General features: G+C 45.4%; 1 protein-coding gene across 2 annotated transcripts in view; it reads right to left on the bottom strand.

Annotated features, from left to right (window-relative positions):
- Positions 1-15,434, bottom strand: part of LOC123768909 (sodium-dependent glucose transporter 1) — a 39,545-nt gene continuing 24,111 nt past the window's right edge. Inside the window, exons 3-4 of one of the 2 annotated variants that reach the window (XM_069309070.1) lie at positions 11,431-11,557; positions 1-1,255 (exon numbers count right to left, since the gene is read on the bottom strand). In XM_069309070.1, the coding sequence (XP_069165171.1) occupies positions 1,086-1,255; positions 11,431-11,557 (297 nt within the window). In that variant the 3' untranslated portion in view covers positions 1-1,085. The remainder of the gene's footprint in view (positions 1,256-11,430; positions 11,558-15,434) is intronic. The other variant, XM_069309071.1, reaches the window with a different exon arrangement.

Here is a 15,434-nt window from a genome sequence, read left to right as displayed (position 1 = left end):
GACAGTAATCTACCTGTCTACCAGGGAACACGGGCTGTGGAATGCCAGTCAAGTGACCTTGAAGCCACTCCTGGAGTTCGCAGTGACCCGAGACAAATGGAGGTAGTCTTGGTTGACGCTCTGCCAGCTGAAAGGAAAAACCTGTGAGAATGTAACCTCCCTGCAATGGAGGCTACATTCAGTAAACCATTCAGTAAACTTCAGTCAGTAAACCAGCAGTGCAGTGTGTCAGAGTGACAAGCGTCTGGAACCCTTGCTCGACTCCACTACTGTGAATTAACAAGAAAGAGCAAAGATAATCAATGCAGAGCAAAAGGACAACAAGATGTCCGTGCTACCAACCACAACACTTGACTGGAACAGGAATGACGAGTTTACAGGCCATTACAGGTAGATCAATACCCCCCCTCATACCCCTTATGCTAGGTGAATTAATATTGTAGTCCATTAATAGCGGAGTTTACTTTATTGAGTATACGTGGATGAGTATACTCACACATAATGTATGTGTGTATATATGTACTATATGTATGCTTTCTCTGTATATATATATATGGCTGCTCCAGTTATTATCCACAATATGGTGGTTAGCAATATATATACCTGCTTGATGGGGTTCTGAGAATTCTTCTTCTCCCCAAGCCTGGCCCGAGGCCAGGCCCGAGGCCAGGCTTGACTTGAGAGAGCTTGGTACAACAGGGTGTTGCTTGGAGCGACCCGCAGGTCCACATACCCACCACAGCCCAGTTGGTCCGGCACTCCTTGAAGAAAGCTATGACTGGGACATGGATCACTTTAACACCTTCATGCCAAAGTGGCACCCAGGGAAGCCCTAGAACTCCAGGTGGACAGCAGACAAGTCTCTAAAATGAACTACTTTACCTACACCAGTGTGCTTGGGGGTTATATGTCAAACTTGGACTGGCTCCAGTGCAAGTCTCCAGACTTCCTGTGGATTTGGTGGAATCCCGGGTTGTATAACATATACTAAGTCGTGGTACAGGGGTAGGGTGTGCAAGCTAGGAGTTCCTTGATCACCGGTTCAAGTCACCTCATTGCTCAAATTGATTTACTCAATATTAACACTAACCTGTAAAGAGGAATCCGAGACCCATGCCTAAAGAAGCAGTAGTGGTGAACGTCCACCAGAGGGCTGTTGGTACTGTAAATGGCAGCACGGTCACTGAAACAGCTACCCATACGAGGCTCACAAATATCAGGAACTGACGGTTGTACACCTCAAACAGTAAAGACCCTGTGTGTTGGAGATAAATGTTACTACATGACAATTCAAGCCACACCAAAATTCTGCCATATGAGCTTTTTCACCTGGATAACTAGTAATCAAGTCTCATTCATTGCTAATTAGGGTTCTAAACCTAGAAAATAATTAGTTACCAAGAATTTACTAAATCACATTGCAATTGCCAACTCTAAACACAAAAGAAACTCTGGCCCTCAAGATTAGTTGCAGTTTTAGCTCCTTAACCCCTACGCTGTGCCACTAATTTTATTATGCAGCAACACCCCAGGAGTGCCCCAAAAAATAAAAAATCCTTTTAATATGGTTAAAATGCATTTCCTACTCAGGAAAAAAAAGTGTTGAATGTAATGAAACACCATTTTCTGGGCGAGTCCCGGAGGCTCCCCGGAGCTATCCAGGCTGAACGGATATGTTTAACTTTCTGGCATCGGTCAACGTGCCAACCCATCCTCCGAATAGACAGTACGTTTTAATACGAAGTGTAATAAGTACATTTCCTGCTTGTCATACATAGTACATAATTGCACTTATGGGGCTGTTACATTACCTCCACACTCAATTATCTTCGTTTTCTGTTAAGACACTCAGAATTTTAGGATGAAATTTTAAAGTTCAGTTCATTATACACAAGTTTTAAGTATCAAGAATTTATTTTTCAGTTTTATTAAATAATAAAGATTTTATATAAAATTTCAAAATATCCTGAGTTACTTTACAATTTATTGATATATTTTAGTTTTGTTGTATTTGTTTTATAAAACTGTAATATCAATATAGCTATAGGTATAGGTATATAGGGGGGCCTCGTAGCCTGGTGGATAGCGCGCAGGACTCGTAATTCTGTGGCGCGGGTTTGATTCCCGCACGAGGCAGAAACAAATGGGCAAAGTTTCTTTCACCCTGAATGCCCGTTACCTAGCAGTAAATAGGTACCTGGGAGTTAGTCAGCTGTCACGGGCTGCTTCCTGGGGGTGGAGGCCTGGTCGAGGACCGGGCCGCGGGGACACTAAAAAGCCCCGAAATCATCTCAAGATAACCTCAAGATAGGTTAAGTACTAATTGTAATTAAGAAGCAATAAAATGCATATCTTCAAATACTAAGACTGTTAGGTTAGGTCGTGGTTTTCTATTCAGCTTTTCAGGTAAACTTGAATATTCACAATATATTTGACAGTATGATTTAATACCAAGTGTAAATAAGTACAATTCCTGACTGTTTTACATTGTACATAATTGCACTTAGGGGCTGTAACATTTACCTCCCCATTTTTGGAGGACGGGCTGCAATGTGCACGAAGTTCTTGCCTACCAGGGACCAAGAGCCAAAATCTGGTCCCCTCAAGAGAGGCACGAGGAGCAATGGCCTATAGAAATCCCTGTGTGGTTGGGAGCATTCTACGTCTGCCATCGACCGGATCTGACACTCGGAAAGGTAGGCGCCCCAAAACAAACACCTATTTATTTATTTATTTATATACAAGAAGGTACATTGGGGTTAACAGAGAACATAGAAATTAAGTTGAATTTACATTCTAATAAAGCCAATACCACGCATAGTGTTTCTGGCAAGTCCTTAAACTAACATAATTTATAGATAATTTAACAGTAAAATTGACAAAAAAAATTTACAGGTACTTTACAACTTTACAGGTACAGATAATTTTAAGTAGAATAATTAAAGTAAAATTTACAAAAATTTTTTACAAGTACATTGAAGAAATTTTGACACAAAAGCAGATTAGAATAATACACAATGATGAAACAAGGATTACTAGGTACATGAGGATAACATTTCTGGATTATACATTGGTTCACTGAAGCACAATATGAGGATCTTTTTAAGGAATAATCTCAAGGAATAATGCAGTAGAATATGCACTCAATACAACAACCATGATATCAGATGATATCTAAGATTACAATGGTAAAGTTATATGGCTTAGGTACAAATATTGGGGGATTGGGTAGCACTAGGTACAGTGCGAGTTAAAGCACTAGGTAGAAAACTATGAAGATGAAATTAGGTACTTTTTGGTTTTATTTTTGAATAAGGCAAAAGTTGGACAGCTTTTCAAATCATTAGGGAGCGAGTTCCATAGACTAGGTCCCTTTATTTGCATAGAGTGATTACACAGATAAACACTCAGAACCCGAGAACTCAGCAGACAGGTCACCCAAAGCGACCAGCGTCAAAGAGCTAAGGACCGCATCGATCCGCCGCGGTTCAGGCAACGAACCACCAGGGAACAGTCCGAACGAAGTCGGACTATCGATCTGCAAAAGACCCAAATCCTCTGGAGCAACATCCACACAGCTACGGAACCCACCGCCCCTGGCTGGCCTGGTGAGCACTGGTCACAAAGCCCCAGTCTGTGAACACATCGAATGAGGGCTCAGTTAGGCGCCAAGGTACTGAACCCGGAAAAACTCAAAGAGGAAGCCGGTGACACAGCAACCGATGCAAGGCCCTCGAAGGCCGAACCCAGAGGTCGCAAGAGAAGCAGAAGTGACATCCCTGAAGGAACCAGAACAGCCAACGAAGCCACACCCGACCCGGCGGGTAGACCATCATGGAAAAGTTCAGGCTCCCGCACAAACCCCTTGAGCAACCGCTGCATTACCCGGGAGCCCCTCAGAAACAGACGAAGGCGGGAATGCAGACGAAGCAGAGCCGCCGGAGGAGGAGACAAGGAAGCGATCCGAGCATCCAACACAAGACCCAGCGAAGACTGAACCTGAGAGGGAACCAGATGGAACTTCCGCCAGTCAACCAAGAACCCAAACCCAGCGAGCTGGAAAAGAACCAAATCCCCGGCGAGCAGACACGCGGAAAGGCTGGGAACCCAAACCAGCCAGTCGTCGAGGTAGGCCAGAACCCGAACATCTAGCAGGCGCTGGCGGGCCACCACGACTAAAGTAAGGCGAGTGAAAATGCGAGGAACCGGATACAAGCCGAATGGAAGGCAACGAAAGTGGTAACCTTGAAGTCCCACCACAAAACCGAGCCAGTCCCTGAACCGCGGATGAATCAGAACGTGCCAATACGCATCCTGGAGGTATAGGGACACAATCCAAGTGCCTGGCTCCAACAGATGATGGACCTGGGACAGAGTAGTCATTCAAAAGAAGGGGCAATAAACCCACGGGTTCAGAAGTCCACGCAGTCCTGTTTTGGGACCGGAAACAGGCGGGAGATCCACCCGAGAGACACGGACATTTCAACCACGCCCAAGCAAACCCACTCCGAGACGACAGAGAGCAGGAGAGGCGGCCCACCCCCCAGCCCCTCCCCCCACCCCGTGAAAGGGACGACACACCTTACGAGCACCCAAACTCAGGGCAGTCTCGGGACATCCGGGGAAGCAACTAACCTAGTACGTTGCAGTAACCTAAACCTAGCATGCAATGCAGCAGCTGCCTACACCCTCATATCATGATCAGTAGAGCTTGGGTGAACTGGAGCACGTACAGGCAACAAACTTCGCACAACTCCGAGTCAAAAGAATCACCGACCCAACAGGCAGTATGGCGGAGGCACAACCAGCGATTGTTCCCCAGAGACATAGGGAAGGAGCAACCTTCTGACTCACAAGAAGCAAGAGGGGACTCAAGGGTCACATCCTCCAGACCACGGAGCCCCCGCCGGGTTTCCCAGGGCCCTTAGCCTTGTTAACACGCTAAGGGAAGCCTAGGCAGGGTACTGCGAACCAGCGCCCAAGACTATCAAACAATCTTCTAAAAGCTGAACCCCTGGGATGTGTCCACTCACAAGGGCCTAGCAAGGGTTACCACCAACCACACAAAAACCGAGAATAGATATAATTATAGATATATACATCCCAACACAGAAGGGGGCACCCACCAAGGCAGACACCCTCACCAGGCAGAAAAAAAAGCAAAACCCCGCAAGAGGACAACGTACCCAGGTCGAACAGAGCCGGCCACTGTAAGAGGTGAAAACTAGCTGTGCAGTACCCTGCGCCCCTACCAGTGACGAAAACTACCCCCTACCCCAGAGGCAAACACGGGCAACAAAGACCCCAGTTGACTCCAAGGGCAGCCAAGTACTGAGCAGTAAAGGACAGAGCAGGGGTAGATCCTGAGGTGACTTGTGGAAGGTGGGCCAAGGGTAGTACTTACAAGGCACCTAGGGAAGGTTGCCCTAGGCGCATGCAGCCCGAGTACCGAAGAATATTACTCCTGGCTCGCAAACCACCAGTAGCAACAGTCCACGCCACTAGAATCTGACACCAATCGCAGGAGCCAGAGGCACAAGACCATGTCAGTAACACATCAGCCTGAGAACTGAAGGGTGGATCGCCAGCGTGGGGGTCTGGGGCTCCCCCTTCCCTATCCCGGGGATGGGGGGGGGGTTGCGCAGACAGCGGCGCATTGACATGATGACGTCATGCTCGTTTGCTAATTTTTGTTTGGGGAGTTCTGTCCACTCGTTCAGCTTTTAGTAGCAATAGTCTCACCAGAATAGGGATTTGTTTTGGGGCACCTATCTTTCTAGGTGCCAGATCCAGTCGATGGCAGACACAGAATGCTCCCAACCACCGGGTTTCTATAGGCCATTGCTCCTCGTGCCTCTCTTGAGGGGGCCAGGTTCTGGCTCGTGGTCTCCGGTAGGCAAGAACTCCGTGCACATTGATTGAAGCTTGAAGATTGAAGGTCGAGCGCAACACCGGACCAGGGGGACTGCCCAAAAATCAAGCAATTGCTATGTGGAAGGGAGAGCTGCCCCAAGTCATTAAAATACCAGGCATGAGGGCGTGCAAAGTGGAGAGGTATATTGGCAGTCCGTCCTTGTGTGGCAACTGTCAACGGTGGGATCACAGAACGTGGCAATGTGATCGCCCAATTAGGTGTGGGTGTTGCAGTGGCTCTCACGACACCAAGCAGTGTCTGGACAAGCTTAAACAGGGTGGGGGTAGCGGGGTAATACCTAAATGTGTCAACTGCAAGCAGGCCCACCATGCCTGGAACAGATATTGCAGCAGGAGGCCTGACTGGCAGGGCTTGAGAAGGACGCCGACGCAGACGCAGACAGCAGGTGGACCAGTAAACAGGGGCGGGAATGGCTCCGTGAACAGTACCACAGCAAGCCAGGGTCCAGCCTCCAGTAGGCAGACACCAGCCTGGGGTAGTGGTGGAGTGACCCACCACCACCCCGCACAGGCCCAACCAGACCCCATTTCTCTCACAAACCCACTTACCTCAACCCCGCTCACTAACCCCAACCTCATCTCCCTCACTAACCCCAACCCTACCCCACCCAACAACCCATTCCTGCCTCATCACCCATACCCCCTAACGCCTCCCAGTCAACCAGCCCTTCCGCCTCTCAGGCGACCCTCCCTTTCCCCCACCCTACCACTCCCCCGCCTCACTCACCAGTCAACACCTCACTGGGTCCAGATAAAACAATGCCGCCCGGTATGGAAGCAATGATTACCCACATGATAAAAAATCACCCACTCATGCAAGAACTAATAAGCAAGCAAAATAAACTTGAGAATACCCTATGTACAATCCAGAAGACCCAGGAGGACATACTTCACATTCTGCAGGGCCTGAAGTTGCCTCAGGCGAGTTCAGCAGGTTGCAACTTGGTGCATGGGGATGCAACACGAGCCACGGCACATAACAGCAGACTCAGTGCTACCCAAGTGAACTCAGTGCGACCCAGTGAACACACCACCACCAGTGAACACAACAGCACCACCAGTGAACACAACACCACCAACAGCACCACCAGTGAACACAACACCACCAGTGAACACAACACCACCAACAGCACCACCAGTGAACGCAACACCACCAGTGAAGACAACAGCACCACCAGTGAACACAACGACACTAGTGTACACAACACCACTGACCACTGGCACTGGCATACAAACAGTACCACCAGCACATGACGGTGGTGCAACACCACATACAACACCACCAGTGAACACACTCTCACCAGCAACAACACCACACACAGTACATCTGATGACCAACACCTCCACAATGGATAACCACGCTGAAGAAAGTCTCACTATCCTACAATGGAACTGCAATGGCGTTCGCAATAGAATTAATGACATCATACAATACGCTCGTGAACACCAAACTGACGTCATAGTGCTACAGGAGACAATGGTAGGTGATGACTTCAACCCAAGGTTCAGCGGTTATCGCAAGTTCTCCCTGCCACATGGGGAAAGAAAACGGGGTCTCATCACTTATGTAAATAACAACATTCCCGCACAGATTATTGATGACCTGCAAATGGGGGATGAGTTTGAATCACTGGGAGTAACCCTTTACTTAAACAATAATGCCCTACATATAATCAACCTATATGTGCCACAGAGTAAACTTGACCTTGACGCACTGCCTGAGTTTGTTAATGAAGAACCTACCCTGCTGGTTGGTGACCTGAATGCCAGACACCCACACTTTGGTGCCAACTGTCATCAGCCCAATGTCAATGGACGGAAACTGTCACTCTTTGTCAGGGGAAGTGAAAACCTTAGGGTCCTGGGTGATGAACAGCCAACTCACCTCAGAGGAGGAAGATTAGATTATGCTCTCCTGCTGAATGCACAGGACACGGATGCCAGTACACACATTGTGCACAGTTTATGTAGTGACCATTGGGCACTGATTACCACCGTCGACATGAGCAAGAGAAGGAAAGAGACAAATAAAAGAAAAAGGTTATCACTCGGACCAGATATGAGGCCGCACTTCATAAACAGGATGAGTGACTGGTTCACGGAATACCAAATCCCAGAAGACATTAACACATTTGTTGATGACCTTAACCACCAAATTGAGAGCTGTCTAAGAGTTCCGCGCCGTACGCCTGGGCGAAGTAACCCTCAGAGGAAGAAAATAAAATGGTATGAGAATGATTACATAAAGATGCTTAACGCAAATGTGCGAGACATGAGTAGAGAGTACCGGAGACATCCCACTGAAAGTAACCAAGAGTTGTTTAAGACAGTGTGTCAAGTAGCCAGGGAAGAGAAGATTAAAGAGCGGGAAAGACAATGGCTTGAGTTCACTAGCTCTATTGGACGGGAAACATCTGCAAGACAAGTGTGGGCAAAAATTCAGATAGCTAAGGGGGGCAGAGCCCGGCCTGCGGCTCACAAAGACCCCCAGGGTAAGGCTGAGGAACTAATTCACAAGTGGAGTGATGCAGCATCCTCCTCCTCCCTCCCTGCAGAAATCAGCAGGGAACAGCTCCTGCGACATGATGACAGAAGAATTAGGATAACAAGAGCACTGTCTAGTGATGACGAGTATGGGGAACCAATCACAGCCCAAGAAGTAAGGGGCGCTATGAAAAAGGGTAAAAGTACAGCACCTGGTGAAGATGGCGTCACCTACGACATACTCAATGCACTGTGTGCAGTGTCTGGGAATCCACTACTCCACCTGTTTAACAAGTCATTCCTAAGTGGAGTGTTGCCCACACAATGGAAACACGCAATAATTATTCCCATACCGAAGCCTAATGACCCTGGTAATTACAGACCTATCAGCCTCGTGTCATGCACTTGCAAGATGCTTGAAAGGATCATCCTAAACCGACTGTTGCACAAAATAGGCAGGTTAGGGGAGGGGGTCAATGGATTTGTTAAAGGACGGAGCACAGCAAATTGTATAGTTAATTACTTGGTTAATGACACGGCTAGGTACTCTGTATTTGTTGACATCAAAGGAGCCTTCGACAAAGCACAGGGGATTGCGATCCTGGACGAGCTTGCATGCATGGGTGTCAAGGGGAGACTCATGAAATGGGTTGAAGACTACCTCACAGGAAGGGAAGCCAAGGTTTGCTTCAATGGAGCAGTCTCCAGAACAATGAGTATGGAACTCGGGACCCCCCAAGGCGGAGTCTTAAGCCCTACACTATTCAATGTACTTATGAACGCCATTGCAAATATTGATTTTCCGGAAGGAACACAACAAGTGGGATATGCAGATGATGTCCTAATACAAGCTCCCACCTTGGGAAAAATTGAACAGTCCATTGAACTCCTCGGAAGGAAATGTATTGAGCTCGGTTTCACTCTCTCCACAAACAAGACGAAGGCATACTCCCATCACAAGCGGAGAGCAAATGAAGAACTGCAAATTAATGGTGTAACACTTGAATGGGTTGACCACTACCGGTACCTTGGCGTCACTGTCGGCTCTAACAAGGGAAAGAAAGAGGAGCTCAATCAACTCATAGGAACATGCAAAAGTCGACTCAAGGCACTGAAAGCTATGACCTGGAATGGACATGGAGCCTCAATTGCCGTGCTCAAAATGATGTACACAGCCTATGTGCGCTCCGTCATAGACTATGCCGCACCAGTACTGTGCACCTACTCCCAAACCGATATGAAAAGGCTTGAAAGCATTCAAAATGAAGCCATGACAATCATTCTTGGAGTCCCAAGAACTGCCAAAACGTCTAATCTACGAGAGGAGTTGTCCCTTCCCAGTATTAAAAACAGAATTCAGGAGCTGAATGCTAAGCTTGCAATTAGGATAGCCAGAGATCCCCATTACAATGATATTGCCAAGAAAAAACTGAGCTCTGTGCTACTTTCAGGGGGAAACAGGAGAAGCAAAAAATGGCATCACAGAGCAGTCTGCTACCTTGAAGAGCTTCACCTGCTTGAGCAAGCCCGTGAGCTCCTGCCTGTAGAGAGGTTACCTCCCTGGGAGGATGACTCATGCAAGATCATCATCAATGAAATGGCAATGAAAAAATCCAACATGATACCACAAGAAATGAGGCACAAGTATCTCGAGGACATTTATAAAGAAGCCGGAGATGAACTAGATCAAATCTACACTGACGGGTCATCTAATCCTATCAATGGCAGGGCTGGTGCAGCATACACGGTAATCAAGGATAATACCTTCCAACGCAGAAATAAAAAGCACGTATTGAGAACTATGCCTCTTCAACGCAAGCAGAGCTAACTGCCATTGTTATGGCGTTAAGGTTTCTTGAACGGAACACTAATGGTGCAGTGATTTGCACCGATTCAAAAGCAGCACTGCAAAGCCTAAGTAAAAATCAGGCAGAAAATCTTGCAATAGTCGCTGAAATCAAGAGAGCTGTGAGAGTACTTACCAATCAGGGAAGAGTCATCAAGTTTCTGTGGATCCCCTCCCATGTTGGAATATGTGGGAATGAACGAGCAGATGGCTGGCTGCTGAAGGCGCTGAAGGAGACCATATTGAATACTTCATACCCAAGACTCAACTACAAATTAGAGGTATTATCAGGCAACATCACCGTGACAAGGTAACTGAGGAAAGGAGGATAGAAGCACAAACCAGTGAATCTGTACGATGGTACAACATGGTTGCAGCTGGCAATCCCAATCAGTATGGCCGAAGAGGAGGACGACGAGTGAGAGAATCTGTAATAGCGAGAATCCGTCTTTGGATACAAATATCCATGGAGATTTGGAATGGAAACAACAGTTTGATCAGCGAAGTTGCAGAATCTGTGGTGAGAGTGATGGACACCGCCTTGACCACTATCTACGTGAATGTGAACACCTGAGAGACATTAGGAATAACTGTAGAATAATAAACCCCACATTGTTTGAGTTAGGAAAACACTATTTGTCAAATATTGATACTGTTCTTAAAGATTTCCCCATTTTGCACCCGCAAGATAACGTAAGCTTTTAAGGGTTGATAAATGTTAATCTTCTTGTTTGAGGAGCTGTTCACTTGAGACAGTTAAGCAAGTCCCAGCTGTGTCTGGGTACAAGTGACAGGATGAACAACCCAGCGGGTTTTCTTCCTATTGGGGAGTGTTGTACATTCTGCTATGGCGGTATGTTCACTCACAAGATGAGTGGCGCTGCCCAATAAACTCGCCCCTCGGGGCAAAATTTAAATTTAAAAAATTGATTGAAGCCAGAAAGTTATACATGTCCATTCAGCCTGGATAGCTCCGGGGAGCCGACAGGGCTCTCCAAAATTTTCTTTTTCAATATTCAAACTTTTTGGCATTCAATTCTACTTCAGGAGCCAATAAAGTTCGAATATGTACCAAGGTTCCACTGTATCAGATATTACATTAAAATATTTAATGTTAAAATATTATCCTGATCAAAGGCATATTCAGTTAGTATCAAGGCACTGACCTAAAATTCCTCCAAGCAGCATTCCGAATGAGCGAGCAGTGAAGGTGTGAAATGCTGTCTCTGTTGGTACCCCAATGCCCACTTCTAGTTTTATCATAGGTCCTCCGCTGACAGACACGCACAGACCCTGAAAAAGGACATCAGATAATAATAGCTCAAGCGCAAGTAAAATACTGTTTTATGTCCAGTGCTCGACTTGAAAGCATCAATATAATTATACACAAAATGGAAAAAAGTACAAATAAGTATTTTATCTGCATATACATCAATCATCATAACTGTCTGTTCCCAAATACCAACTATGGTAGCAGCCTATTTTATAGAACATTTACAGGAATATTACTGAAAGAGTAAGAGCCAACCTAAGAAGACACTGTCACCCAGACACAGTATATCATAAAATGTATAAAAAGTTAGGAATTATTCAATGACCTTTTATCTGCGAGTCGGCTATCTGGTGATTAAAATATCAATTATAGTTCAGACACGGAAGTGTCTGCTGGCAATGGCCCATTATTCTGCTTTCTTGACTAGTGCTCCATTTGCCTTTTTACCTTGTCTTGTAATATTTTTTGTTTCCGACATTCTCCTATATGCAATTTTTGCTTTATCTGAAGCTTCTACCTTCAGGAGGAGGCCGTTTTTTTTCTTTCCTATAGGTGTGTACACAAGCAGACGAGCTTTTACCATACTACCATTCCTTGGAAACACAATCCATCAACTGGTTTACAAGTTGATGGATTGTGTGATTCTCAATTACTTCTGGGCAACCAGGGTTAAACCGTTAAAGATGATACCCAGTCATCTATGTCCAGGGATTCAAACCTGGCCAAAATGTTTTGTTGTATGCGTGAGGAGTACCACCATTATCAACGTAGTAGAGGGACTGTTTTTGTGGGTGCCTTGCATGCCCAGCCAGGGGTGGACTGCTCTGTGCTTGTCACTGGTGCAGCATTTTTCCAAGTGCTTCTCATACCTCCTAGTTGGGTGTTCTGTTAATCCTCAGTCCAGAGATTCAATCTTGAGCCCCACCTCTGAGAAGGTCACTTTCCAATGGCCAGGTTTCTTTCCCCTTCAGGTATCACCATAAAACTTTGCCCGACATCTTAATAATCAGCCAGGAACAATTAAGGACTTTTTACAACTCTACATAATAAAGTCAGTTATCTGTACTGCTGCTAGTGCATGGGACAAAGTAAAGCTAACAACACTTAGAAATGGTTGGAGAAAACTTGGGCCTTCATCAGATCTGTTTCCTGAGGAAGATGACGAGGTAGATTTTGAAGGATTTGCAGCGAAGAGAGTAAGCAAGAAGAACAAATTGAGAGAGGAACTCCTAGCCTATATCAGGGGGATTAAGTCCCCAGAACTGAGAGCAGAACTAGTAGAAGGTGACAGACAAGTGGATAGATTATGACAAAGAAGCCCCAATCTTTCAAAAGATGACTGATGATGAAATTATAGATTTATTTGCAATAAATTATAAAGTACAATGAAGATGATGGCGAGAAAGACAATGAAGAAGCATTAAAGGAAAAAGATAATATGGAAGAAGTTCAGCAATATTTTGAAGGGATTCTGGTATTTTATGGAAACGAGTAACAGTGAGTTTGACACCAAGGACATGATGAGCCAGTACAATTTGTACATGAAGTTTTTGAAAACAAGAACGAAGGGAATGAAACAAATCAATTGAAGAGTCTTTTGCAAAAAGGCTTCCACAAAAGCTTGCATTGCACCACCTTCACCTGACTCCTCATAAGTTGACCCAAATACTTCAACATCTAAGGTTACCTCATCACCATTAATCTCCACTTCAGTCAACCCAATACCATCAACATCCCCTGCCCCCCACCTCTTCCATGTAAATAACAATGCTCCATCAACAATAACATTCAAGTTAGCAAGTGGATCAGGACTTTTCATATTGGCGAGTACAACCAAAATACTGTCGAATTTATGCATGAAATTGTCTATTTATTCCCCAGATTTTCAGGATGACAGACTACAGTGGCGCCTCGATTAACGAATTTAATCCGTTCCGGCAACGAGCTCGTCATGTGAAACACTCGTCTTTCGAAACGAATTTCCCAATTTAAAATAATGGAAATAAAATTAATCTGTTCCACTCCCCAAAAACATCAATATGACATTTTATAATGTCAATTAAATACTGTACATGTAATTATTATAAATGTTTTGTTTTTACTGTTTTCAATTGTACATGTACTTTACCTTATGAAGAACTGTTGCTGGCTTGAGGGAGAAGATGGAGAGGTGAGAGGTGGGGAGGAGGAGAGGGGTTATGGTTAGGAAGAAGAATCTACTCCCGAGACACACGATTTCCGTCTTCAAATCTACAGTAAATGTCTTTTTCTTCCGCTTGAGAACATTATTTTTAGCAAGCAACTTCTGTGGGGACATCATGGGCTATAAATTGTAGTCACATAACCACAAAATACCCAAAGAAAAGCACAAATAAATGCAGAGGGATGCTTATCCTGTACGATAAAACAACAACACTGTTGTCGGAGACTTCCAAGATTTTGCGAGAACCAGTGGGACTGCTAGAAAGCATCACGTGGTTTGCTCATTATTAGAGCGAAAGCTCGTCAATCGAGACAAATTTTGGCAAGTGGCTTGCTCGTTACTCGAAATGCTCGTAAATGGAGCCACTCGAGGTTCCACTATATACGAACACAACAAGTTATTTGATACAACAAGTTGTCTCAGCCCCGAGTGGTTCGTAAAGCACGTGGCTGTCTGTATTGAATTTGGACAAACTGGAAAATATTTTGTATTTATGTTACAAATAAAACCTAACCTAACCATCCTAGCCCTAATACATGCTATCTGAGGTCTATTATAGCGCAAATGTGTGCTATACTAGGCCTACGAATATTTTAGTTTGGATTTTATCTTAAATTTGACCAAACTCTATAAAGTGAATAGTAGCAAATTCTTCTATCTAATTTTCCATTACAGCAATACATGAATGATAGTCCCACATGGTTACAAAAGAGTACGATCTTAACAGGAGGATGGTTTTATTGTTTTGCTGGTTTAAGAGTCAGCTACTCAGAACAAAACGTTCCAAGTAGCACAGGCTATCGTGAGCTCGTAGTGAACTTAAGGACTTGAGGAGGATGAATTGAATGAGATGCCACTTTCTGGTAGAGCCCCAGTGGTTCCCTACAGCTATCTCGCCGAGATTGCTCCTTGCTATTAGGGCACATTAGTTGCACGGGCTCTGTTTGGCCTGCCATGGACCGGAGCCAGAACCTGGTCTCCTGGTAGAGATGCGAAATGTGAATGACATTCTCCCACCCCACCAGGAAAGCATCCAGAAAGTCAGCAAAGCATTACAGACAACTACAATGTTCACAGAGACCGAGTCCTTGAAACCTCCTAACAATTCCACAAACAATTAAAAAAAAAAATTAAAACACTGGAAAATAGCTCAAACCTGCTGCTACCAACAACAGTCAGCAGGTGGCTCAGAGCCCCAGCCTCCAGCCAACCCTCCCAAGTCAGTTGTCACCGATGGTCATTGTTGTACTTGGTCGAGGGTGGGGCGTACAAGTCGACTGTATTGGAATTCACCGAGATTTCCATGTTTGTTTATACGACATCCAACAGTCACCCTTCTCAGCCTTACAGATTGTGGCTGCATTCAATGTGTTCTTTTGGCAAGCGTTCCCACTGGCTGGGTGTCCTGCTTGACTAATTACTGTACCTTTAGGCCCTGGCAATTCCGCTGCAGGTCTACTGCGTGCCTCATTATAACTCGACCCATCGAGTCCACACTCACTACATGAGAGTTTGTAGGGTACTCATCAGTCCTGCTACTGACCAGCAGTCATTCCTTGCTACTGCCAGCTGCCAGTTAGGTCTATGACACCTACAACTCAGAGTTCTACACCTTATGTGCACTATCAATCTCAATTCTCTCTGTCTCCATCTTCTCGAGGCTTCCCGGACAGCTGCTTCTTTATACCTACGTT

This window comes from Procambarus clarkii, chromosome 64, assembly GCF_040958095.1.
Source record: "Procambarus clarkii isolate CNS0578487 chromosome 64, FALCON_Pclarkii_2.0, whole genome shotgun sequence".
Lineage (NCBI taxonomy): Eukaryota > Metazoa > Arthropoda > Malacostraca > Decapoda > Cambaridae > Procambarus > Procambarus clarkii.
This window is presented reverse-complemented; position numbering and strand designations above follow the sequence as displayed.